This window comes from Tachyglossus aculeatus, chromosome 14 (assembly GCF_015852505.1).
Source record: "Tachyglossus aculeatus isolate mTacAcu1 chromosome 14, mTacAcu1.pri, whole genome shotgun sequence".
Lineage (NCBI taxonomy): Eukaryota > Metazoa > Chordata > Mammalia > Monotremata > Tachyglossidae > Tachyglossus > Tachyglossus aculeatus.
Window position 1 is genome coordinate 59,370,944 of NC_052079.1, and position 25,496 is coordinate 59,396,439.

The 25,496-nt window shown below is 53.9% G+C and overlaps 1 protein-coding gene across 3 annotated transcripts; it reads right to left on the reverse strand.

The window, feature by feature from the left end:
• Positions 1-4,242: 4,242 nt before the first annotated feature.
• Positions 4,243-25,496, reverse strand: CPT1B (carnitine palmitoyltransferase 1B). 3 transcript variants are annotated; one of them, XM_038756688.1, is made up of 19 exons: positions 25,402-25,496; positions 23,505-23,872; positions 20,030-20,169; positions 19,464-19,641; positions 18,909-19,010; positions 18,505-18,642; positions 18,234-18,311; positions 17,662-17,769; positions 17,502-17,586; positions 16,675-16,870; positions 15,414-15,599; positions 13,946-14,051; positions 13,661-13,777; positions 13,100-13,264; positions 12,254-12,388; positions 10,815-10,967; positions 9,858-9,971; positions 9,133-9,225; positions 4,243-4,842 (listed from the first exon to the last, which is right to left on the reverse strand). In XM_038756688.1, the coding sequence occupies exons 2-19, from the start codon at positions 23,643-23,645 to the stop codon at positions 4,735-4,737; spliced, it is 2,343 nt and encodes a 780-aa protein (XP_038612616.1). In that variant the 5' UTR covers positions 23,646-23,872; positions 25,402-25,496; the 3' UTR covers positions 4,243-4,734. The 3 variants fall into 3 exon arrangements, with proteins under 3 accessions (XP_038612616.1, XP_038612618.1, XP_038612617.1); XM_038756690.1 differs by lacking the exon at positions 25,402-25,496 and adding an exon at positions 24,490-24,509; XM_038756689.1 differs by lacking the exon at positions 25,402-25,496 and having other exon boundaries at positions 23,505-23,956.

Sequence of the window (25,496 nt, forward strand, 5' to 3'; positions counted from 1 at the left end):
GCAGTGTGACTCTGGGCAAGTCACTTCACTTCTCTGGGCCTCAGTTACTTCATCTGTAAAATGGGGATTAAAGCTGTGAGCCCCCTGTGGTTTTTTTCTCCGCACATCTGTCAAGCTAGCTCTCTTCCTCCCTTCAAAGCCCTACTGAGAGCTCACCTCCTCCAGGAGGCCTTCCCAGACTGAGCCCCCTTTATCCTCTCCTCCTCCCCATCCGCCCCACCCTATCTCCTTCCCCTCCCCACAGAACCTGTATATATATATATATTTGTACAGATGTATTACTCTATTTATCTTACTTGATTCCCCACAGCACCTGTATATATGTATATATGTTTGTACATATTTATTACTCTATTTATTTATTTATTTATTTATTTTACTTGTACATATCTATTCTATTTATTTTATTTTGTTAATATGTTTTGTTTTGTTGTCTGTCTCCCCCTTCTGGACTGTGAGCCCACTGTTGGGTAGGGACCATCTCTATATGTTGCCAACTTGTACTTCCCAAGCGCTTAGTACAGTGCTCTGCACACAGTAAGTGCCCAATAAATACGATTGAATGAATGAATGAATGTAGGGATTAAGACTGTGAGCCTCATGTGGGACAACCTGATTACCTTGTATCTCCCCCAGTGCTTAGAACAGTGCTTGGCACATAGTAAGCGCTTAACAAATACCAAAATTATTATTATTATTATTATGTCCCTCTGGAACCTCAAACTCAACATGCCCCAGTCTGAACTCTTCATTTTCCCTGACATCCTCTCCCCTACTTCACCTTCCCAACACAATTGTCCATGCCACCATTTTGAGTTTTCATTTGATGGTATTAAGTGCCAAGCGCTGTATTCAGCACTGGGGAAGATACAAAACTAATCAGTCCATGTCCCACACGGGGCTCACAGTCTTAATCCCCATTTTACAGATGAGGTAACCTGAGGCTCAGATAAATTAAGTGACTTGCCCAAGGCCACACAGCAGACATGTGGGAGAGCTGGGATTAGAACCCAGGCCTCTGGCTCTTTCTTCTAAGCCATGATGCTTCCCTGCCCTCAAAGAAAACTATTGTTATGTTAAAGACAGCACACAAGAAGCCAGTTCCTGACCTCTACATTGTGTTGGCTGGCATTTTTGAAGTAATGGACACCATCAGCAGGCCTGGACTCTGGCAGCTGTTAAGCAAATTTAGCTGCTCAAAGAGGTTCACCAAGATGCGTAGACAGCTTCACCCCATGGATGTGGTTCTGGGCACCTGGCAAGATGGTGTGCAACCTATCTTTGTAAAATGGACAATAGGGGAGACGGCTGCCATCACTAGAGACCTAAGTCCTTCTTGATGGTGAAATGCAGTACAGAGAGACATAAAATGCAGGAAAACCTCTGGCCTAGTGGAAAGAACATGGGAATGGAAATTGGGTGATTCATGTTCTAGTCCCAGTTCTGCCCCTGGATCAAATCACCTAATCTCTGTGGGCCTGGAAAACTTCCTATTTAAAGTGGGGATAAAAAGAACTGCTTTCCCTAAACGGTTAGATCTTAACCCTGATCTGCTATCTTCTATCTCAGCATTTAGCTCCTAGTAAGCACTGAATAAATACCATCATTAATAAAAGTATAATTATTTTTAAGGCCTTCCCAGAGAGAAAAGGGCAAGGGCAAGGCAGGAGGGAAAGGAGTGTCGGAGAAGCAGCGTGGCTTAATGGAAAGAGCCTGGGCTTTGAAGTCAGAGGTCATGGGTTCAAATCCTGGCTCTGCCAATTCATTCATTCATTCATTCAATCGTACTTATTGAGCGCTTACTGTGTGCAGAGCACTGTACTAAGCGCTTGGGAAGTACAAGTTGGCAACATATAGAGACGGTCCCTACCCAACAGCGGACTCACAGTCTAGAAGGGGGAGACAGACAACAAAATAAAACATATTAACAAAATAAATAGAATAAATATGTACAAATAAAATAGAGTAATAAATATGTACAAACATATATACATATATACAGGTGCTGTGAGGAGGGGAAGGAGGTAAGGCGGGGGGATGAAGGGGAAGGAGGGGGAGAGGAAGGAGGGAGCTCAGTCTGGGAAGGCCTCCTGGAGGAGGTGAGCTCTCAGTAGGGCTCAGTAGGCCAATTGTCAGCTGTGTGACTTTGGGCAAGTCACTTAACTTTTTCTCTGGGCCTCAGTTACCTCATCTGTAAAATGGGGATTAAGACTGTGAGCCCCCCGTGGGACATCCTGATTGCCTTGTAACTTTCCCAGCACTTAGAACAGTGCTTTGCACATAGTAAGTGCTTAATAAATGCCATTATTGTTGTTGTTATTATTATTACTATTATTAATAATAAATGCCACTAACGGAAAGCAGGCCAGGTGGCAGCCCCACCCCATACTCTATTTTTTTTATAGTATTTGTTAAGTGCTTACTGTGTGCTAAGCACGGTTCTAAGCGCTGGGAAAGTTACAAGGCAATCCCTTCAAGGCCCTACTGAGAGCTCACCTCCTCCAGGAGGCCTTCCCAGACTGAGCCCCTTCCTTCCTCTCCCCCTCGTCCACCTCTCCATCCCCCCCATCTTACCTCCTTCCCTTCCCCGCAGCACCTGTATATATGTATATATGTTTGTACATATTTATTACTTTATTTATTTATTTATTTTACTTGTACATATCTATTCTATTTATTTTGTTTTGTTAGTATGTTTGGTTTTGTTCTCTGTCTCCCCCTTTTAGACTGTGAGCCCACTGTTGGGTAGGGACTGTCTCTATATGTTGCCAACTTGTACTTCCCAAGTGCTTAGTACAGTGCTCTGCACACAGTAAGCGCTCAATAAATACGATTGATTGATTGATTGATTGATTGTGCCAGGCATTGTACTAAGTATGGGATAGATACAAGCAAATCAGGATAGACCCAGTCCCTGTCCCACATGGGGCTCACAGCCTTAATTCCCCTTTTACAGAAGAGGTAACTGAGCCATAGAGAAGTGAAGCGACTTGCTCAAGGCCACACACCAAACAAGCGGCAGAGTGAGAATTGGAACCCAGATCCTTCTGACTCTCAGGCCCATGCTCTATCTGCTAGGCCATGCTGCTTCACAGTGTGTTACCCCATTCCACTAGCAGCCCTGGATCCAATTGGCCTTCCGCCCCAAGCTGCTTCCTGCCCCCCCGCTGAGCCCTGTTGCCACGGAGGTTACAAGGGCCAGCAAGTGCCCTTCTGAGAAGTAGCATGGCCTAGGGGATAGAGCATGGGCCTGTGTTGCCTACCCAGCCAGCCAGTCAGCCAGTCCAAGGAGGAAATTGTTCAATGGCCAGGAAGCCTACCCCGGGCCCCTGCCCCCAGGCTGCAGTCCTGATGGCCCCAGCGGGCTGTCCACAGCTATGGCTATGGACATACAGGCTCTGGGCTGTAGGCAGCTCACATGAACTCTGCTTGGTTTTGGGGGCTGGGGAAGTGGGGGAATGGCCACATGGGAGGGGCTGGGGTGAAGCAAGGTGGGTGGGTTGGGAACCCTTCTGGAAAACCATCCCCCCAGAGGGCAGCTCTTGGAGCTCCCTAAAGCCCCAGAAAAAGCAAATTCCTCAGGAGTTGCCTGAACTCCCAGCCGTTGTGCAGGAGAGCCTGGGAGGGGCCATATTCACTGGCCTTTCCGAGGCAAGACTGAGCCAGCTGGGGGGTGGCTGTGGCCCAGGGAGAGACATAAATCATGCCCACACTTACAGCTGTTGGCACCACATTCTCCAAGTCTGCAGAGGGTGGCCAGGTCGTGGGCCAGTGATAATGTAGCCCACCAGCCCCTCCCTTCTTCCCCCCGGGCTCGCCCGGTTGGCTCCGTGACCGCAGGGTCCCATCTTCTCCTGTGGCTGTTCGCTCCCTCCACCCAATGTTCTGCCCTCAATAAAGCTCCATCAATAGTGATGATGGTTGCTTGTGGAATGGGGCAAGGGGGAGGAAGCAAAGACAGAGGGACTGTGAGAGAGAGACTGGAAGACAGTGTATGGGAGGTAGAGGGAGAGAATGTGAGGGTGAGAGAGCGAGCTTACCCCTCCCATTTCACAATCACTGGGACTGGGCAGGAGGACATCATGACCCCAGCCCAGAGATTGGCAGTCCCTGGTGTGGGAGCACGGGGATGTTACCGATTTTACTTCCCAAGTGCTTAGTACAGTGCTCTGCACACAGTAAGCACTCGATAAATACAATTGAATGAATGAATGAATGAATGGACAGTCGGGACACAGAAAATTCAATGTCTGTTTTGAAACACAAATTTATTTAGAGAAACTGTGAAGGAAGTCTGTCACACCTCAGACAAACTATGCTTATACCCTGCCCTGAGCCCCTGGCGCTGTCCTGGGAGGCCCCCACCCAGACTCTCAACCCTCAAAGACTCCTTGATTCAGAGACAGACTCTCACGTGGGGCTTATCTCCCTCTCAGTCAGCACCCGGGCTCCCATTAACTACCCACATCAAGCCTGCTACCTAGTGGATGGGGCAGAATTGCCCAAGGATCCATATTTTTTTTTTTATCAACATCTACTGAAAAAGATATAAACGTGTCCTGCCCATCTCTCTGTGCCCCGAAACAAGCCCAGTGGGGCAGGGGTGGGGGTGGGGGTGGCCCCCAGGCCACCTTCCCTAATGCTGGCTCCCCTGGGGGCAGAGGTGCGCTCACAGACGGATGGCCTCCCGGGGGACGATTCCCCTCCCTGACTCCATGCGGGGGTGGTTGGTGGTCAGCTGGCCTCTGGCCGTGAACTGGGTCCTTTGGAGGCAGGAATTTCAAAGAGGGCAGCGATGTCCAGTAGGGCTTGGCGGATATTCTTCCCAAACCGTTGTGCATTCTGTGGGGAGGGAAGTCAAAGAAGAGGAAGTAGGAGGAGGAAGGCAAAGGGAGCAGGGAGGGAGAGGGGAGGATGGAGAAGAAGGGATAGGGAGGAGGGAGAAGACAGGCCAAGGGAGGAGTTGGGCAGAAAGCCACACATTATCAGGAGACCAGAGTCTATTCGGTCCCACTCCTCGGGTGGTCTAAAGAACATGGGAAGGAACGGACTCCAGGGTTCAGGGTGCTGGCGGAAAGGGCCCAGAGGGCCTGGTCCCTAGCCCAGGGGCCTCCCCACCAGCGGGCAGCTCTGTGCTTAGGTTACCAACCGTCCCCTGGACTGCAGTATTGGACAGGACCCAGCTGCAGGGCACCACTGCCTTCATGTGGGGCTAGGAGGAAGCCCTCCTCACCCTCAACCCCAGTGCTCAACTCCTAGGCTCTGGGAGCTTCAGGCCTCATGGAAATTGAGGCAGTGGCCCCACTGCTCAGTTGCTTTGCTCTGCCCCTTTCATGAAGCATCAGTGCCCCCTGGCTTGAGGTTCCCTGGGGTCCAAGCAGCAGCGGGGCACGGTTCAGCTGCAGGTCAGTCTGACACCCGGTGGTCCGAGTCCAGATCCTCCCATATAGCACGGGGCCCATGGGCAGGGGAATACAGCCTCATCACCGGTCAGCCTCCAGGAGGCCAGTGAGGGCCGTGACTCTGACCCAATCTCTAACTACATTCTTCCAAGTGCCAAGTACATTGTTCTGCACGCAGTAGGCATCAAGGGCAGCCTCCTGCACACAATAAGCCCCCACTACAGTCTTCTGGATACATTAGGTGCCCAGTACAGCACCCTGAATACAGGAGGTATCCAGTACAAAGTTCTGCACTTGGTAGTAATAATAATAATTATAATTATGGTATTTATTATGCACTTACTATGTGCCAAGCACTGTTCTAAGCGCTGAGGTAGATACAGGGTAAACAGGTTGTCCCACATGGGACTCACACTTTAAATCCCCATTTTACAGATGAGGTAACTGAGGCATAGAGAAGTTAAGTGACTTGCCCAAGGTCATGCAGCAGACAAGTGACAGAACCAGAATTAGAACCCACATCCTCTGATTCCTAAGCCTGTGCTCCTTCCACTAAGGATGTTCACTGAATGCCTACTGAAAGCAAAGCACTGAACTAAGAAGCACTTAGGAAATATAACACAAGGCTATACTGTGTTAACACAAGGTTATATAACAAGAAGCACAAGGTATTTCCCTGCCCACAAAGAGCTTACCTTCTAATAGAGGAAGCAGACATAGAAATATTCACGAACAGTGGAATCAGAATAAATAAATTTGAATGCTTACGCAAATATATAGACAAGGGCTGAGGATGGGGATAGATAAATAAATAAGTGCTAGAGGTGGTTGAAGACTTGATAAGATTTGGGGTCCTGACAATCAGGGAAGACTTGTTGGAAGCAGTGGAATTTTAGGAGGGTTTAGAAGATAGGGAAGGCTGCTTTGGAGAATATGGACGGGAATAGAGTTCCAGTGGTAGTCTCCTAGACATATATTAAATATGTGTGTATATACATATATATTCATTCATTTATTCGAAAAATTTCAATTATTTATTTATTTGAACTACTGCAGTTGTAAATATTTTTACATCTGTCTCCACCATTAGAGTTAAGCTCCCTGTGGGCAGGAAATGTGTTACTTCTTTATTCTGTACTTCCCAACTGCCTAGTGCAGGAATCTGTATCCAAGTAAGTGCTCAATAAATACTAATATTACCAATACTTCAACTGAGGCTAACAGCAAGTTGTCTTTACTTCTTGTGGAGAGAGATGGGCAACCATTGGAGGCTGTCGGGGAGAGGGGAAGCGTGTGCCGAGCAACTTTTCTGGAAGACGATTTAGGTGGCAGCATGGAGGAGGAACTGAAAGGGGAGAGATTGGAAGCAGGGAGACCAGTGAAGAAGCCGATACAATTGTGCAATCATGATATGACGAGAGTTCAAGCCACGAGGATCACGGGGGAGAGGTCGGGGCTAGAGACGTTGAGTTTGGAGTTACCTGCTGAGAGCTGAGAGCTGAAGCCATGTGAATGAATGAGATCCCCGAAAGATAGAGTGTAGTAGGAAAAGAGCAAGGGGACCTGGTAGAGAACCTCAAGAGGCACCTGCAGTGAGGGGACTGAGAGGGAAGAGGATCCAGCGAAGGACACAGAGATAGAGCGGCCAGAGAGGAAGGAGAAAAAGCAGAACACCAGGTAGGCGAAGACACGATCTGGGAAGATTCTACAGAGAAAGCGTGGTTGGTGGTATTAAAGGTGGCCGGGAAGTTGAGGAGGGTTAGCAAAGTGAAGAGCCCATTGCACTTGGCTTCAGGGAGATCAGCAATGACTTTAGAGAGTGTGGTCTCTGTGGAATAAAGTGCTTAGTACAGTGCCCTCTGCACAGGAAGCGCTAAACAAGGGGAAGCAGCATGGTGAAGTGGCAGAGCGCCAGACTAGGAGCCAGAGGACCTGGGTTCAGGTCCAAGCTGTACTGCTAACCTGCTGTGTGACTCTGAGCGAGTTACTTGACTTCTCTGTACCTCAGTTTCCTCAACTGTTAAATGGGGATAATAATACCTGCTTTTTCTACCTACCTCACAGGGCCATTGTGAGAGCTGAAATGAACTAATTAATGTAAGAGCACTTTGGCAATACAAGCGCTATAGAAAACCAAGTTATTAATACAACTGACTGAGTAAAGGGGACAAAAACCTGACTCTGATGAGTCTTTGAGAAGAGAGTTAGTGGAGAGGAAGTGAAGGCAGAGGGTGTGTACAACCCTTGGAGCGATAGGTGGAGGGGGCTGAGGGGTCCAGTTTTTTTTCCCAGACTTGGGGATACTTGAGCCTGTTTGAAGACAGAAGGGAAGGAACTACCTGAGAGAGAGGTTGATGATGGAAGTGAGGGAGGGGATTGGGGAACGGGAGGGAGAAAGTGTTTTAAAGAGATGAGAGGGACAGGAAGAATAGGTGGAGTTAGACAAGAAGCAAGAAATCTCCTTTGGAGAGACAACACAGGAGAGGGGAATGGGAGGGAGGAGGTTTGGGTAATAATAATAATCACTGTGGTATTTGTTAAGTGCTTACTATGTGCCAGCATTGTACTAAGCGTTGGGGTAGATACATGCTAATCAGGTTGGACACAGTCCCTGTATCACATGGGGCTCACAGTTTCAATCCCCGTTTTACATATGAAGTAACTGAGGTGTAGAGAAGTGAAGTGACTTGCCCAAGGTCACACAGCAAACATGTAGCAGAGCTGGGATGAGAACCTATGACCTTCTGACTGACTCCCAGGTCCTGTGCTCTATTCTCTATGCCACGCTGCTAAGTGCAGGAGTGATCTTGGGAAGTTAAGTCCCCTGTGTGAAAAGGATAATGCCCACTAACTCCTCTATGTTCTCCCAAGCACTTAGTGCAGTGCTCTGCACATAGTAGATGCCCAGCAAATAATACTGGTCGGCAGATGGTTTTCCTTTTACTGACAAAGTGACTGGCCAGGTGTTTGGGGGCTAGGGAAAGCGCTGGTGGGAGCACTGGGGACTTCAGAAAGCAGCGGGGGTTCTAGGCGTGGGAGTCACCAGGGGAGAATTGGAAGAATTGGCAGGCAGAAAAGGGAGCAGCATTATGAAAGAGAATGAATCTGAAGTGACCAAGGTCAGCCCAGATGCCTGTATTTCTGCCAGCTGCTTTCGGTTGGAAACAAGGGCGGAAGTGGAGGAAGCAGATCACATGGGTGATCCAGGATGGGGGAGGTGATGGTGCAGGAGTGACGCAGAGTCAGGGAGGGAGAGAGAGCGAGCGAGAGAGAGAGAGACAGAGAGAGCAGAGTTTGGTGGCAAGGACAGAGTTGAAGGTCTGGACCTTAGCATCAAGAAAAGAGAGGGTTGAAAGGGAAGGGTGTGGACAGCCTAAGAGAGATTGAGTTGGTGTGAGGTTTGGAGGCCATGGAGGGGCCATGAGGGCAAAGTTTGAAGGTTAGGCAGTTTGGCGAGGTGGCAGGTAAGAGCCAGAGAGTGGCAGGTTAAAGTCAGGGAGTGGCAGCTCAGAACTGGAGAGGTCTGAGACACAAGGCCCTGGGCACACTGTGACCCATAAGGGCAACTCCCTATCCACATTGGGCATCTAGCACAGTGCCCCACATACAGTAGGCCTTCGGTAAACTCTGGTGATGAGGGGAGCCATTGTAAGGACACCCTGCTGCACAAGGAGCTCGGGCCCAAGGTCTGAGACTCTCCCCAGGCCATGGTCTGGGCACACATTCTCACCGTTTCAGGGCTGGAGAACTTGCTGGACACATGGAAGAAAATGGTTTTCTCCCCAGCAATCATGTATGAAACCCCATAGCCATCATCAGCCACCTGCAGGGTAGAAAAGGGAAGGGTTTGGTGAGTGCAAGTTGGCCCAGACTAAACTCCTGCCCCAGACTGAGCACTGTGCCTTGGTCCCAAATAACATCACTCATTAGACCTCTTGATGGGGGGCGGGGGAGGCGAATGAGGGGGACAGCAGGGCAGGGGCCTCTCCAGCCAGCAGGGACGGGAAACCCTAGGGAGAGTCCGAGGCTCTGTGCACTGGCCCTTAAAACGGGTTGAGGCTCCCAGCATCAGAGACTTGGAAGCAGTCAGTGCAGCATGGCTCAGTGGCAAGAGCACGGGCTTTGGAGTCAGAGGTCAGGGGTTCAAATCCTGGCTCTGCCAATTGTCAGTTGTGTGACTTTGGGCAAGTCACTTAACTTCTCTGTGCCTCAGCGACCTCATCTGTCAAATGGGGATTAAAACCGTGAGCCCACCACGGGACAACCTGATCACCTTGTAACCTCCCCAGTGCTTAGAACAGTGCTTTGCACCTAGTAAGCACTTAATAAATGCCATTATTATTAATATTATTATTATCTAGCTGGATCTGGACATGCCCTCCCCCTAAGCCTCTCGTCACTTCCTCCCAGCGTGGGCTGGGCTGGGCTCTCGTGATCCGATCGAGGCTCACTTACTGGGCCAAAGCCCCCACCGGCAGCCAGGTGGTTGGGATACTTCTCCTGGTCGAACATGCGGATTTGTGACTGGGCGATCTGGCTGGTGGAGAGGCGCCAGGGTTCTGACAGCACCTGGAAAGCAGAGACCTCAGCAGTCACACCATCCCTGGGTCCAAACCCCTGGGAAAGACCTCAGCTGTTACACTGTCCCCAGGTCCAAACCCCTGGGAAAGACCTCAGTGGTCACACTGTCCCCCAGACTAAACCCTTAATAGAGGGAGGCCTCCACAGTCACACTATCCCCTTGTCTGAACCCCTGGAGAGAGCAAAGCCTCAACAGGTTCACCATCCCCTGGTCTGAACCGCTGGGAGATATCTCACCAGTCACACTGTTCCCCAGTCCAAAACCCTTTGGAGAGACCTCAGTGGTCACCTTGTCCTCCAGTCTAAAATCCTTTGGAGAGACTTCAGCGATCATACTGTCCCTCAGTCCACACCAGTGGGAGATACCACAGTGGTCATACCGTCCCCCAGTCTTAATCCTTTAGAGGCATCAGAGGTCACACTGTCCCCCGGTCTGAACCCTTTCGAGAGACAGGCTGGGAGGTCACACCGTTCCCCAGTCCAAATCCCTGGAAAAGACCTCAGGGATCATGCTGTCTCCCAGTCTGACCCCTAGAAACTGCTCTGCTGGGTGGGGCAGGGCTGCTAAGCCCTAGGTCAGTAGGGGAAGGGCAAGGAGATGGGATTGCTGTTGACCTGTGCCCCTGGGAGCCATAAGTTCACCTCAGCTTTCCCATCAAGAGGACAGCACCTCTGGCTCTAAATTGGAAGTGCTCTTCGCATACTCAGAGGAGAGATGTTAAGGAACACTCCAAAGGAGGAGGCTCAGGACAAGGGAAGAAGAGAGGGGAGCAGGAGTGGGGAGATCTAGTGCACTGGTTTCCACGGTAACGTCTCAACCTTCTTGCTCACCTGGGCTAAGAATGGAGAATTCACGCCCAGGTATCTGGAGACCACATAGAGACAGAAGAGGTGGCGGTCAATCCCAGATCCAGTCATTGCCAAACGGTACATGTTCTGGTGCTTCTCCGCGGCTTTCCGGAAGAGTTCCTGTCGTTTCGATTTCTGCAGAGGATAGGAAGTGGGGGCAGAGAAGAGGTTGCACTGGTTGCCCATTCATCAGCGCACCAATCAGAAATGTCTCACCTTCAGCTTTAAGGCACTTGTTTAGATTTTCCCCATCACCTAACCTTGCTCATCTCCCTCTTCAACCCAGCCCACTTCTCTGACACCAATCTACTCACTGGGCCACAGTGTCATCTCTCTCACCACCGGCCCTTACTCATGTCCTCTGTCCTGCCTGGAACATCCTTCCACTTCACATCTGACAGACCACCACCTCTCCCCATCTTCAAAGCCCTACTAAAATCAAATCTCCTCCAGGAAGTCTTTTCTAACTAGTCTTTTATCTCCTCACCCTAAGCTCCCTCCTTTTTGGGTAATGCATTTATTCTTAATATTAACAATAACAATAGTATTTGTTAAGAATTCACTCCATGCCATGCCCTATTTAAGCGCTGAAAATACAGCATAATCAGGTCAGAGACAATCCCCGACTCACATGGGGCTCACGGTCTAAGAAACAGGTATTTAATCCCCATTTTACAGATGAGGAGACTGGGGCACAGAGAAGCTAAGTGGCTTGCCCGAGGTCACACAGCAGAAAAGGGCAGAGTCAGGATTAGAACCCAGGCCCTCTGACTCCCAGGCTGTGCTCTTTACCCTAGGTCACATTGCTTATTAGGAAACCCTTAGGCCCTCATCCCCTTTCACATCAGACCCCAACAGCACATATCCTTATACTCTGTTGCTTCCCTCACCTGCAATTTATTTTAGCAACTATCTCCCCCTCTAGACTGTAAGCTCCTTGAAGGTCAGAGATCATATCTACAAATTCTACTGTACCCTCTCAATTGAGCGCTTAGTACTGTGCTCTGCACACAGTATGTGCTCAAGAAATACCATTGATTGATTGATAGAAAGTGACAGGAGTGGCCTGTGCCTCTTTTCCCTCTTGAAAGCCAGGGCCTGGCCTGCTGGGCAAGTGTGTGCCCTGCTGTGAGAACCCCTGGAGGTGGTCCTGAGGGATCCAAGAGGCTCTGCAGGATTTCTGGAGGGTGTCCATTCCACTGGGCCTCCCTCCTGGCTGGCCACGCCGTGGCTGTCAGCAAGGAAGCATGGTCAGAGTGGGGATGGGGGCCTGGGCACGGGTTGGGGGTGTCTAAAGGGTCAAGAGGCGCAGTATCGGTGTTTTTGCTGGGGGCTGGTGTGGGAAGGGGTGGAGCCCAGTCTGATGCCCACTGAGGAGTGGGCAAGAGGAAAGGAAGGAGACAGGATCTGGGGTGACTCACGTCAGACGTTGGGTCCATCATGGCCCGCACAAATGCAGTTGACTCACTGGTACAAGATCGCACAGTCTCCGTCCTGCCATCTCGAAACATGCGAGTCATAGAGGCTTCATATGTCAGGCAGAGTTTACCCTTGTCCTGAAGGGAGAATAATAATAATAATGGTATTTGTTAAGTGCTTACTATGTGCTGAGCATTGTTCTAAGTGCTGGGGTAGATACAAGGTAATCAGGTTGTCCCATGTGAGGCTCACAGTCTTAATCCCCATTTTACAGATGAGGTAACTGAGGCACAGAGAAGTTACGTGGCTGCCCAAGGTCACGCAGCAGACAAGTGGCAGAGCCAGGATTACAACCCATGTCCTCTGACTCCCAAGCCCGTGCTCTTTCCACTGAGCCATGCCGGTCAAAGGGGGAAAGAGTTGGGAAGGAGAGGAGGGGCAGAGTTGGGAATGGGTGGAAGAGAAAGAACAGAGTGAGGGTGTTGAGGAGATGGGCAGAGCCTGGCTTTGCCCTCTGCTGAGTACCAAAGACTCAACCTTTAGGTTGCTGGGTGTATGTATTGTGTTTTTTCCCCAGAGGTTCTGGGGATAGATGTTGGGAGGAGAGTAGAAGGTGGTGAAGGAAAGGGGATAGGAGGAGGGAAAGGGGACGGAGGAAGTGGAAGGAAAGAGGGCTCTAACCCTGTGTGTAGACTGGAGGAGGGGAGAGGATGGCTAGGGAAGAACAGGAAGAGGTGGGGAGGGAAGGGAAAGAAAAAGCAGGAGAGGGAAAGGTTGGCAGGGGATGGGGGTGGTGAGGAGAAGGAAGGTGAGGGGAAGAAAGGAAGGGAAGAAAGAAGGGCTCTAACGCGGAAGTGGGCCAGCTGCAGCGCAATCTGCACGAAGGCGTCAGGACTGGTCCGGCATTTCTTGATGAGGCCTTTTCCGAAGGCCATGAACTGGAAGCAGTACAACTCCACGTCGTCCGCCAGGGCCTTGGCCACCTGATAGGAGCTTTCGATGATCTTTTGGCACTGTGGGGGTGGGCGGGAGAAGGTGGGGGTGGGGAAGAGCAGTGTCAGTAGAGAGGGACTAGGGTGGTACCCTTTTCCACCTGCTTGGAAGGTCGTGGTGGGGGTGGGGGTGTCTTTCCCACGCAGGCCCATCTTCCTTCACCTCCCTCTTAGCAATGACCCTAACTTTGCCCACCAGAGTCCCAAATCCACCCTGGTCGCTGGTCTGGCCCTCCAGGCGCTCCCCTCTCAGTTTGTGTTCCTCCCTATCCCTCTTTTCCAGCCTGCCCTGAACCACCCCTCCCTCTCCCACTCTAGCTGGCTCCTTTGGGAGAGAATTAAAATTGCCCTAACCAGGGGTTACTCTGACTCAGCTCCCCATCTCTACCCCTTTCCTGCCCTTGGGATCCCCCTTACCTCCTCAGGGATGTCCCACTGCAACCTCTGGGGCGGTGCCAGGCCATAGTTGGGCTTGCCCTGGCAGTGACCGGTCTCGGTGTAGCCCAGATGGAAGGCATCTGTTGCCAGCGTGAACTGAGTCAGGGAAAATAGGGGCTGGTCGTTAAGTGACTGCAGAAACTGCTCAGGGGCACAGATCCCCAACCGGGGAAGGCTTCCTCGCCCCCTTGCACCCCTTGCTATGGGGCACTCCAAACCCTTCCTCCCCATCCACAGACCCCAGAGGGCCTGGACCCCTGGTACCTCCCAGAGGTGCCCCATGATAGGGGCATCAGCCCACGCGTGCTCAGTGTTGAGACCCAGCTTGCCATTTTGGAAGGCGATCAAAGTGAAGGATTTATCAAACCACCTGCGGAAGTGGGAGACAGAGAGGGACTGAGTGAGTGGTGGGAGGGGCAGGGGGCCGGGCTATGGGACATGAGCACCCCCAGCTGAAGTCTGGGGAAGGAGGGAGGAAGGAAGAGAGGGCCCGGGTAGGGTCGGTGCTGGGGAATTCGGGGAAGGGAGAGAAAAGGTAGGAGAGGGGGTGGGTATGTTGCAGAGAGTGGGCAGGGGCTTTTGGGTGGAGCCATGTTGGGATTGGGATCCAGTAATAATAATAATAATAATAATGATGGTATTTCTATAAGTGCTTACTATGTGCTAAGCACTGTTCCAAGTGCTGGAGTAGATACAGGGTAATCAGGTTGTCCCACGTGGGGCTCACATTTTTAATCCCCATTTTACAGATGAGGCAACTGAGGAACAGAGAAGTGAAGTGACTTGCCCAAAGTCACACGGCTGACAGTTGGTGGAGCCGGGATTTGAACACTTGACCTCTGACTCCAAAGCCCATGCTCTTTCCACTGAGCCACGCTGCTTCTCTATGTTAGGGTCAGGTGGAATGTGGAACAGACAGGGTTGATGAGGGTCAGGTTAAGGGTCGGGCTGGGTCAGGGCCGGGCTGGGTTCCGATGCAGGTTGGGCCGGGGATGGATCGGGGTGTGTTGGGGTCGGGGTCTAATGGGGGTCAGGGTTGGGTCGTGTCGGGGTCAGGTCTGAGTCAGATGTAAGTCAAGTGGGAGTTGAATGTGGGTCAAAGATGGGCCAGCATCAGTTCGGGTTCAGATATGGGTGGGGGTCAGGGCTGGGTCTGATTCAGAAGTGTCACTGGGTTAGAATCCGACATGGGTGGGGGCGAGGTTGAATGTGGATGGGGATCACATATCTGCCATTTCCCCTGTGTGTAATTTATGTTAACATTTGTCATCCTCCACTAGATTGTGCATTCCTGAAGGGCAGGGCTTGTGTCTACCCTCCCAAGCATTTAGTAGAGTAGAGTAGAGTAGAGTATAGTCTCTATACACAGTAGGTGGACAATAAGTACCACTGATTGATTGGGATGGGTTGGGGTCGGGTGTGGGTCAGGGTTGGGGTGTGTCAGGGTCAGGTCTGAATCAGAAAGGAGATGGAGGGTGGTCGGTATGTGTCGGGGATGGGTCAAGGTCAGGTTCGGGTCAGATATGGGTTGGGTTCAGGCCAGGGTCGTGTGTGGTTTGGGAATAGGTTGGGGTCAGATGTGGGTCTGTTCGGAGTCAGATACGGGTTGGATTGGGATTGGAGGTGGGATAGGGTCAAGTCACATCAGGGTAAGATGGGGGGCAGATGGTTATGTTGAGGTTGGATGAGTCAGTCAGGATCAGGTCGGGGATGGGAGGCAGAGAGGAGGCACCTGTTGTAGCAGTTGCCGTGCAGCAGGGCTTTGCCGTAAAGGCTAAGGCTGGCCTCATTGTCAGGATCGTAGTTGTGTGTCTCCTCATCCAGAGCCACGAAGAAGGCAGCGCGCTCGACAGCCTCCAACGAGGCCTTGTTCTTTCCCGAGCTGAAGAAGGTCTGGCGAGCCTCGGCCCACTGCACCCTGGGGACACGGGGTCACTGGCTAGAGGGGAGAGGGGCTCTCTGGGGTCAGGCCCTGGGTGGGGAGCCTAGGAGGAGTAGGGGGTTCCCTGGGGTCACTGGATTATTGGATCCACAGAAGGGGCAGTCTCCCCACCCCCAGTCTGTGCTGAGGACCCACTGGGTGCAGGGAGATGAATGGGGCAGCCAAAGGTGGGGGAAACGGCAGCCAGCTACCTGCCACTTCCAACCAGCCAGACTTAGACTCTGGGACCCTTAACTCTCCATGGCAGGTTGGGCATCCCCAGGGTTTCTGAGAGGCTGGGTTCTGGATTACCCCACTCCTTCCCAGAGCGGGGTCCCTCATGTGGAGCTCAGGAAGAGCCTCGCCTGGGGCTGGGGGCTTGGTGGGAAAGGGACACTGGCAGCAAGTTGGGCCAGTTCCCAGAATGGGGCAGCCACCCTCATAGATTCAGGACCTTCAAACAGCAGCTGCTGAGCAGAGAGTCTCACCAGAGGTCCACCAGGGGTGGGGGCAGGGGTGGGAGGTATCCACATCTGGGATGACAAAGGCTTCCCCTAAGTGTAAACACCTGGTGGTGCCTTTCGGGGTTGACCTCCCAAGTCACTCCCACCAGTTTGGTGCTGGGGAATAAATGCCACCGACTGACTTCTTGATTGATTGATTGTGGGGGCCCAGGCTGGGGGAGGCACAGGTTGAGCTGGGGTTGATTTGGAGTCTGGATTTCGATCCTTTGTAGGGCTCTAAACTGGGATCCCATAGGAGGCACAGTGGGGAGCAAGAGGAGCCATGCTCTGTGGACTCTCGCAGGCCCATGTGTCCCCTAGAAGGACCCAAAATGGAGGGAGTAGAACCTCCCTTGCCTGGGCCCTGGGATAAGCACCCGTCACGCGGCCTCCCCCAAACTCTTCCGGCAAGGCCAGGGACCCCAGAGCATCGAGGCATCAGATGCCCCCTTTCCTGCCTGCATGCATGTGCTCTCTCTCTCTCTCCTCCCCCGCCCTCCCTGCTACCCAGCAGGCCAACGCAGGGGCCCCTCTCAGCAGCTTGAGGCAACTCTCGCCCTGCACTGTACCTGCCCCCAGCAGTCAGGGCTGCCAGCTTCTCCTCGCCCGGCTGGGGCGGGGAGGAATCATCCAGAATCCTCTGGAACTGCAGCTCCAGGTCCCGTGGCTTGAGCAGCTGGGAGCCCTGGTACAGCCAGACCTTGTAGAAGCGACCCTTGTGGTAGGCTGCCACGTGCCTGCTCTCCAGGAGGTGCTGTAGCACATCTGAGGATGAAGGAGGACAGGGCTGGGGGTCGGGAGGGGCAGTCACTGCCAGAGGAGAGGGGGTCAGCACCTGGAAGTTGGGACGAGTGGAGGAGGGGGTCGCTGCCTGAGAGGAAGGAGGGCCCACTATGTGGGGACTGGTGGAGAGCTGGTTATTGGTGTCCATTGCTGCCTTGGGAGAAGACGGTGCATGTGGGTGACAGTGGGGTAGACTGGACAGAGAGGGGCGAGGATGGTGCCAGAGAGCGGAGCCCAGCCAGGAGCTCAGGACAACGAAGTCTCCCGGAAGGTTGTCTCCATCCACTCAACCTCTATGTCTCTTTCTTCCTGCCTGCACCTCATTACCCCCTAGCTGTCTCGTCCTTCCACACCCCTCCTCACCCCCACAACACTTCATCCCCTCCCCGGACCCATCTCACCCCATTCCGTCCTTCCCCACTCTGGTCTGCTTTGCCCCATGCCACCTCAGCAGCTCTCTTTAGCCATCTCCAACTAGCGTCATTCATTCATTCATTCCCGGATGAGGGCGGCAGGGAGGAGCAGGGGTCTCAGAGAGCTATGGAGAGAGCTTGTGAAGGCTGGCCCTGGACCCCAAAGGCCTGGGAGCCAGTGCCTCAGACCCAGGTAGTACCTGTCTCCTTGCCCGGGATGCGGGTGGTGTTGAACATCCTCTCCATCTGATAGGAGCACATGGGCACGATGCCGAGGGCCATTATCTGTGGAGGCAGCCCCGATCAGAGAGAGCGTGGGCTGCCCCCCGCCGCCCTGCCCCTGGCTTGGCCCACACTCACAGGTCTGATCTCCTCACGATCCAGTTTGCGGCGATACATGATCATGGCATGCACGATGTTTCCCAGCCGGGCTGCTTGCACGTTGCTGAGGTTGGTCAGAACCAAGTCCTAAAGGCCAGACAGACAGGCACAAGAAAGGAGGCTGGCATGTTGGTGGGGAGAGTTAGGGGCATAGAGAACGAGGCTGGTGGGGTAGGGGCGTGAGATAGGGGTTGGCATGGCGGGGGGAGGGACAGAGGCATAAGGAACAGGGTCAGTATGGAGACGGGAGGGGAAGGGGCCCATGGAAAGGGGCTGGTGTGGTTCGTGGAGGGTTAAGAGTCCAGGGATCAGGGTTGACATGGCAGAAATCTGCCCATGAACCTGATAAAGGGGATCCCACCTCTGACGTCCCCTTTTGGGGCCCTATCTCCCCACCCCCATTTTCCCACTACTTCAGGTTTTCCAGGAACTCCAAGCCTCCTGTAGATTTTTGGACTTCTCTGCCCCCCCTCCCCGCACTCCCTGCCATGGCAGCTGGCCTCTCGCTCCCCCAAGGCCTCCCCTCGCCCCTCCCCACCATCGCCTCTCACCATGGCATAATAGTTGCTGTTGACCATGATGGGGTTCCGACTGCGCAGGTAGATGTACTCCTCCCACCAGTCGCTCACCTGGGAATCGGGAGACTTTCAGTGGGCGGGCGGAGGCTGGGGTGCACGAGAGGTGGGGCTCCCCAGATAGGAATGCAGTGACAAGCATCAGGGGGAGCGGGAGGGCGGCGAGAGCCCCCCCTGCTGGGACGGGGCTGGGGGGAGTGGGCTCGGGGAGGGATGGGGAAAGGAAGGTAGAGGATCTGTCGCTCACATAGTTGGTGGCCCACCAGGACTTGAGCACGAGATACTTCTGCAGCCGCGGGGCCGTCTTCTCCTGGAAGTCCTTGGCCAGCATTTCCATGCGCTTGTACTGCTCATTGTCCAGCAAGGGCCGCACTGACTCCAAGTACTGCCCGGCAGGTCAGTGGTCAAGGCCAAGCAGGGGAGCAGCCCCTCTCCCCCCAGCCCCCTGCCCACAACCAGCTCTGGAGGGAGAGCTCTCTGTCTTCCCCACTAGACTGGAAGCTCCTTATGAACAGGGAATGTGTCCACCAACTCTGTATTGTACTCTCCCAAGCGCTTAGAACAGTGCTCTGCACCCAGTAAGCGCTCAATAAATACCACTAATTGAGAGGGAAAACAGTCCCCTTGGTCACGCTTGCTTGCACTCCTCACCCGCTGGATGGTAGCCCCCACTTTGGGCACGGGCAGCTTGGGCAGAGATGTCTGGAAGCTGTAGAGCATGGGCCGGCGGCTGGACAGGAGCTTGACGCAGATCTGGGGGCGGGGGTGGAAGAAAAGTGAAGATGAGGAGCTCTGGCTGCGTGGGAGTCAAAGGGGAGGGGTCGGAGGAGGCCCAGAACGGGAGAGGGCACCCTGCAGTGGGCTGGAGTCAGCTGGGCAGGCAGCCTCCCTTGGGTCTTTCTTCTCCACCCTGGGCCAGTTCTGGGGCAAGAAGGGACAAGGAGGGCGAGAAGGGCAAAGAGGGGCAGGGGGGATGAGGGAAATCCAGCTGGAGGGGAGGGGAGAACCTGAGTGCTCAAACCCCCTCCCAGTTCATCTTCCACCAGGATCCACAGAGTCCCCGGGGGGCCCCCTTCCACTCTTCTGTTCCCCCGGAGGTGGCGGTAGTAGGGAGGGCCAGCCTCGGGGGGCCGGATGGCTGGAGCACGTCTGTCGCCCTTGGCCCCTCCTTCCTTCCTTCCCTCAATCTCCCCGACCCACACTCACGGCCCAAATCTTGGTGACCCGGCTCGTGCAGCCGTGCATTTCAAATATCCAGCCATGGTATGACAGCAGCAGCTTGAGCGTCTGGCGGAAGAAGAACATGCCTGCCACCCAGACACCCGTGGAGAAGATGCCCACACTGATCAGCGTCCGGGTCTGCAAGGTCAGGTAGCGGCTGCACCTGCCTCCAGGAGAGAGGGGAAGAGGTGGCCATCATTCATTCATTCATTCATTCATTCAATCGCATTTATTGAGCGCTTACTGTGTGCAGAGCACTGTACTAAGCGCTTGGGAAGTACAAGTTGGCAACATATAGAGACGGTCCCTCCCCAACAACGGGCTCACAGTCTAGAAGGGGGAGAATCTGCCCACCCTCAGCCTCCTGAGCTCTCAGTCTCCATCTGCCTTAGGACTTCTAGCCCACACCTACCCACACCCACAAAAGCCCCTGCCCTCCCATGCCCTGGGTTTCCTGTGCCCCTGCCCTCCAACACCCACTTATCCCCATTCTCCGGCTCTCCTATGCCCCTGCCCTCCCATGCCTGTGGGTGGGGTCCATTCCCACTCACCCCTCCGGGATGTAGTTCCGGATGCAGCAGACCATCCCCATGGAGATATCCACATTGCAGTAGGAAGATCCCATTGTTGTCAAGACTACAACAAGCCAGCTGGTGGGGCTGCCAGGGTACACGCCCCTCAGGAAGCCATTCTGAGGAGACAGGAGTAGGTCAGACTCCAATGCCCAGAAATAACCAGGTCCAGACTAGGGGGTATTTGTTAAGTGCTTACTATGAGAAGCAGCGTGGCTCAGTGGAAAGAGCCCGGGCTTGGGAGTCAGAGGTCATGGGTTCTAATCCCGGCTCTGCCACTTGTCAGCTGTGTGACCTTGGGCAGGTCACTTAACTTCACTATGCCTTAGTTACCTCATCTTTAAAATGAGGATTACGACTGTGAGCCCCACGTGGGACACCCTAATTACCTTATATCTCCCCCAGTGCTTGGCTGTAAGTGCTTAACAAATACTATTATCATTATTATCATTATTGTGTGCCACATGGGCACACAGTCTTAATCCCCATTTTACAGAGAAGTTTAGCGACTTGCCCAAGGTCACACAGCAGACAAGAGTAAAAGCCGGGATTAGAACTCAGGACCTTCTCGCTCCCAGGTCTGTACTCTATCCATTAGGCCACGCTGCTTCTCTTCTTTCTTACAGGGTTGAGGCTTCCATCTGCCCTCTGACAGCTCCCTCTTTTCAAACCCCACATTCTGCCTGTTGCCAACTCTGCTGATTTTTCTTCCACAGTTCCTAGATCCACCCCTTCATCTTTTCCCATACAGCCAGTGTGCTGGCCCAGGCAGTAGCCCAATCCATCCTTCACTCTCCTGTCCAGATCATTTCTCTAAAACACCATTCTGCGTATGTCTCTCCATTCACCAAAACCCCATCTTTCTCTTCCACTCCACCACAGTTCACACTTTTTGCTCCTACTCACTCTACCTCATTCTTGTCTCTCTCACCATGGACCTATTGCTCAAGTCCTCACTTTTGCCTGGAACTTCCTCCCCAAATCAAATAAACCAGAGCCTTTGCCATCTTCCAAGCCCCTTAAAATGCTACCTCCCCCAGAAAGCTTTCCCTGGTTCATTTCCACCTTTTTTTTTAAGTCAATCACTCAATCAATCAAGGGTATTTACTGAGTGCTTACTATGTGCAGAGCACTGTACTCAGTGGTTGGAAGAGTCCGATACAATACAATAAGTAGACATGATCCCAGCCCAAAGGAGCTTGTCTAGGCAGGGAGACAGACATTAAAATCCATTACAGAGAGGGGAAATGGTAGGGTAAAAGGAGATGTACATGAATGCTATGGGGCTGAAGGTGGAGTGAACAGCAAGTGCTTAAGAGATACAGATACAAGTGAATAGGTGACACAGAAAGGAGAGGGATTAGGGGAAATGAGGGCTAAAGGGAAGGCTTTATGGAGGAGATGTGACTTTAGGAGAGCTTTGAAGGTGGAGAGAGCAGAGGTCTGTCATATATGAAGGGGGAGGGAGTTCCAGGCCAGAGGGAGGATGGTGCAAGGGGTCGGCAATGAGATAGAGGAGATCGAGGTACAGTGAGCAGGTTGGCTTTAGAGGAGTTAAGTGTGGGGACTTGGTTGTAGTAAAAGATTAGTGAGGTAAGGTAGCCACCAGTGTATTGACCCAACAGCAACCTTTAGCATTTATGTAAAAATAATATCACATTGTTTCAGTTATTCATCCATTTATCCCCCTCTACCCCAGCTAGAACACACTAGTATTCATTCATTCATTCAATTGTATTTATTGAGTGCTTACTGCGTGCAGAGCACTGTAGTAAGCGCTTGGGAAGTACAAATCGGCAACGTATAGAGACGGTCCCTACCCAAAAATGGGCTTACAGTCTAGAAGGGGGAGACAGACAACAAAACAAAACAAGTAGAAAGGTGTCAATACCATCTGAGTATCTTTGTTCCTTCTAATGCTCCCAGTATTTGTAAATAACTGGGGTCACTACTCCCCTTTGCTGATCTCCTACTACAATCTGGCCCACACTTTGCTCCTCTAATGCCAATCTACTCACTGTACCTTGATCTCATTCTATCTCACCACAGAGCCCTTGCCTAAATCCTTCCTTTGGCCTGGAACGCCCTCCCCTTTCATATATGACAAACCACTACTTTCCACCTTCAAAGCCCTTATTAAAATCACAGCTCCCGCAAGAGGCCGTCCCCAACTAAGCCCTCATTTCTCCTACTCCCTCTCCCTTCTGTGTCACTTATGCACTTGGATCTGTACTCTTTAAGTACTTGGTATTCACCGTACCCTCTGCTCCACGGCACTCATGCCCATATCTGTAATTTATTTTAATGTCTATCTCCCTCTCTATGTGGTAAGCTTCTTTTTTTAATGGTATTTGTCAAGCACTTACTATGTCCCAGGGACTGTACTATGCGCTGGGGTCAATACAAGTTACTCAGACTGGAGACAGTCCCTGTTCCATATGGGGCTCACGGTCATAATCCACATTTTATAGATAACGTAACTAAAGCACAGAGAAGCTAAGTGATCGTCCCAAGGTCACGCAGCAGACAAGTGGTGCTGGGATTAGAAACTAAGTCCTCTGATTCCCAGGCCTGTGCTCTTCCCCCAAGGCCACACTGCCTCTCTGACAGCTGCTTGAGGACAAGGAATGTGTCTACCTACTCTGTTGCAGTATACTTTCCTAAGTGCTTAGTACAGTGCTCTGTGCACCGTGAACATCCAATACCACTGATTGCCTCTTCACCACCGGTGGGGGCTGGCATCAATGGACCAACTAACTGGGCCAGAGGAAGTGGCCTCTTTCCCCAGTTGACTCTAAGACCACCCATCATGGTCTTGGAGCCAGAAGGCCCTGGGTCCTAATCCTGTCTCCGCTACTTGCCTGTTGTGTGACCTTGGGCAAATCATTTAGCTTCTCTGTGCCTCAGTTACCTCATCTTTAAATGGGGATTAAGATTGTACGATTGTGACCTTGGGCAAGTCATTTCACTCCTCTGTGTCTCAGTTATCTTATCTGTAAAATGGGGATTGAGACTGTGAGCCCCACGAGGAACCGGGATTTTGTCCAACTCGATTTGCTTGTATCCATCCCAGTGCTTAGTACAGTGCCCGACACATAGTAAGCGCTTAAAGACCATTATTATTATTATTATTATAGTGAGAGCCATGAGGGACATGGACTGTGTCCAACATAACTACCTTGTATTAGTGCTTAGTTCAGTGTCTGGCATGTTACAAATACCATTTTTTTAAAAAAGGGGAATGAGATGGGTGCGGGGGGAGTTCCTATCTTCAGCTTCTCTGGCAGGGATTGACAGTGAAGCTCTGGGAGCAGCAATGCCACTGGGGTTGAGAGAGCAGAGGGTAGAGGAGAGGAGGATGCTTAGGGTTAGAGACCAGTGAGGTCTGCACTCCCAGTGAAGGCCCGCTGGGGTGATACCCGGCTGAGTCTGGCCTCCCCAACCGGACTCCTACCTTCAAGCGAATAAGGCGCTTCTTCCAGGAGTTGAGGCCTGACTGGTAGATGTGCTTCAAGGCCTCGCGGCTGAGGTGGAAGTCCACTCCATCCGGGGTCACCGTGAATTGGAAGGCCACAGCCTGGTGTGCTTCCGCCATCTTGAGCAGCAGCTCCGGCCTTGGAGAAGGCGGGACTAGGTGTCACTTTCTGTTCGGTGCCCACTCCCGGCCTTGGAGAAGGTGGGACTAGGTGTCACTTTCCGTTCAGCGCCCACTCCCGCCCGTCCCCCAACAGGCTGGAGGGCCTGGTGCGGTTCAGGAGGGTTTCCGACGGGGCCGGCGATGGACGCCGGCGACGCACCGGCAACCGGCTGGGGAAGAGGGCCCTGCAGCAAGAAGCAGGTGTCAGGCTGGGGGCTGCCTGAGGGGAGGGGGCGGCCTCCCCCCAGTCTTCCCTCCACCCCACCGTTCCCGGGCAGAGGGGAATGAGGGGCGAGAAAGGAGGGGATCCTTTCCAGCGGCACCCACGCCCATTGGGTCCAAGGTGGACAAGCTGGGGGGGGGGGGGGCGGGGCGGCTCACTCATCCCCGAGGGGCAGGCGCTGGCCCAACTGGGCAGATTGTTGCGGGCTCCTCCCCGGCCGGACCAGGGGTTCCCTCCTCCAGACCCGGTTCGGCCCTCTGCCAGCCCCTGGGGCCTTCGGGGGAGAATTTCTCCCTCCTGAGGTCCAGCGCCCGGCCCTGGCCAACCCCCGCGCCGCCCATGAGGTTCCCCTTCTGTCCGTACTCGACCCCTCCTCCCCGCCGGCCGGCCGGCCGGCCGGCCTCCCGATCCCCTCAGCAGCCCCGCCCCCCCAACCCCGTAGCCCCCCACTCCCCTTCGCGGTCACCGGCGGGCGAGGACGGAGCCGTGGCCGTTATGGGTCCCGCCGGCCCCTCCGGCCCCTCCGGCCCCGGGCCCCTCCCTCCGACAACCGCCACCCAACCCTCGCGACCCTCCGACCTCAACCGCCAACTTCCAGGGCGCGGGGCCCGGCCGGGGGCGGCCCGCTCAGCTGGAGGAGCCCGGGGCCGGGGGCCGGGGGCCGGGGACCGGGGGCCGGGGGTCGTCGCCGGCTGACCCCGGGGGCGGAGCCGGCCCGGCCACCTGTTCTCACAGCGCCGGAGCGCGGGGCTCCAGCGGGTTGCTTTGCATCTGCTTTGCATACCAACTGTCGCCCCCCCGCGACCTCCGCGACCCCCGCGGCTCAAGCGGTGAAGCTGCGGCGCGGGGCGGCGCGGGGCGGCGCGGGGCGGGGCGGGACGAGGTCTCTTCTCCTTCTCACCCGACGCGTCAGGGCGAAGGGCCCCGGGAGCTGGGGGCGGGGGGCGGGATGGGGGCTAAGACTGTGAGCCCCCCGTGGGACAACCTGATCCCCTTGTACCCTCCCCAGGGCTTAGAACAGTGCTTGGCGCGTAGGAAGCGCTTAACGAATGCCCTCATTATTATCAGTAAGGGAGAGGAGAGGGGTGCTGGGGCTGGGGGAGCGGAGCGGGTGTCCTGGTGGGGTTCAGGAGGGCTCCTGACGGGGCCGGCGACAGACCGCGGCGGGGTGGGGGGGAGGGGGGCGGGTGGACGGCGGGAAGCTGGGGAGGAAAGTTGCCATGATCCGAGGTGGGGTGGGAGCTGGGGAGGAGAGTTGGGGGCCCGCGGGGTGGGAGGACCCGGGGGGAGGGGGAAAGCTGAGGTGGAGGCCGATGGACGGGCCGGGGGAGCAGAGTTGCGGGGTGCGGGGCCGGCGACCCGGCCGGGGACGGAGTTGAAGGGGGAGTTTGGGGGGCGCGGGGCGAGTGACCTTGGCGGGGGGGGGGGGGCGCTCACAAGCCCGGGGGTGGTAAGGGGCGGGCCGGTCGGGGGCGCGGACCCCTCACTCACGGCTGGAGGCGGCTTCGGGTCCAGGGAGGAGGGGGCGGCTGTGGCCAGTGCCCCGCGTCCTTCAGCCCCGGCGGCCCTCCCTGCCCGGGACGTAT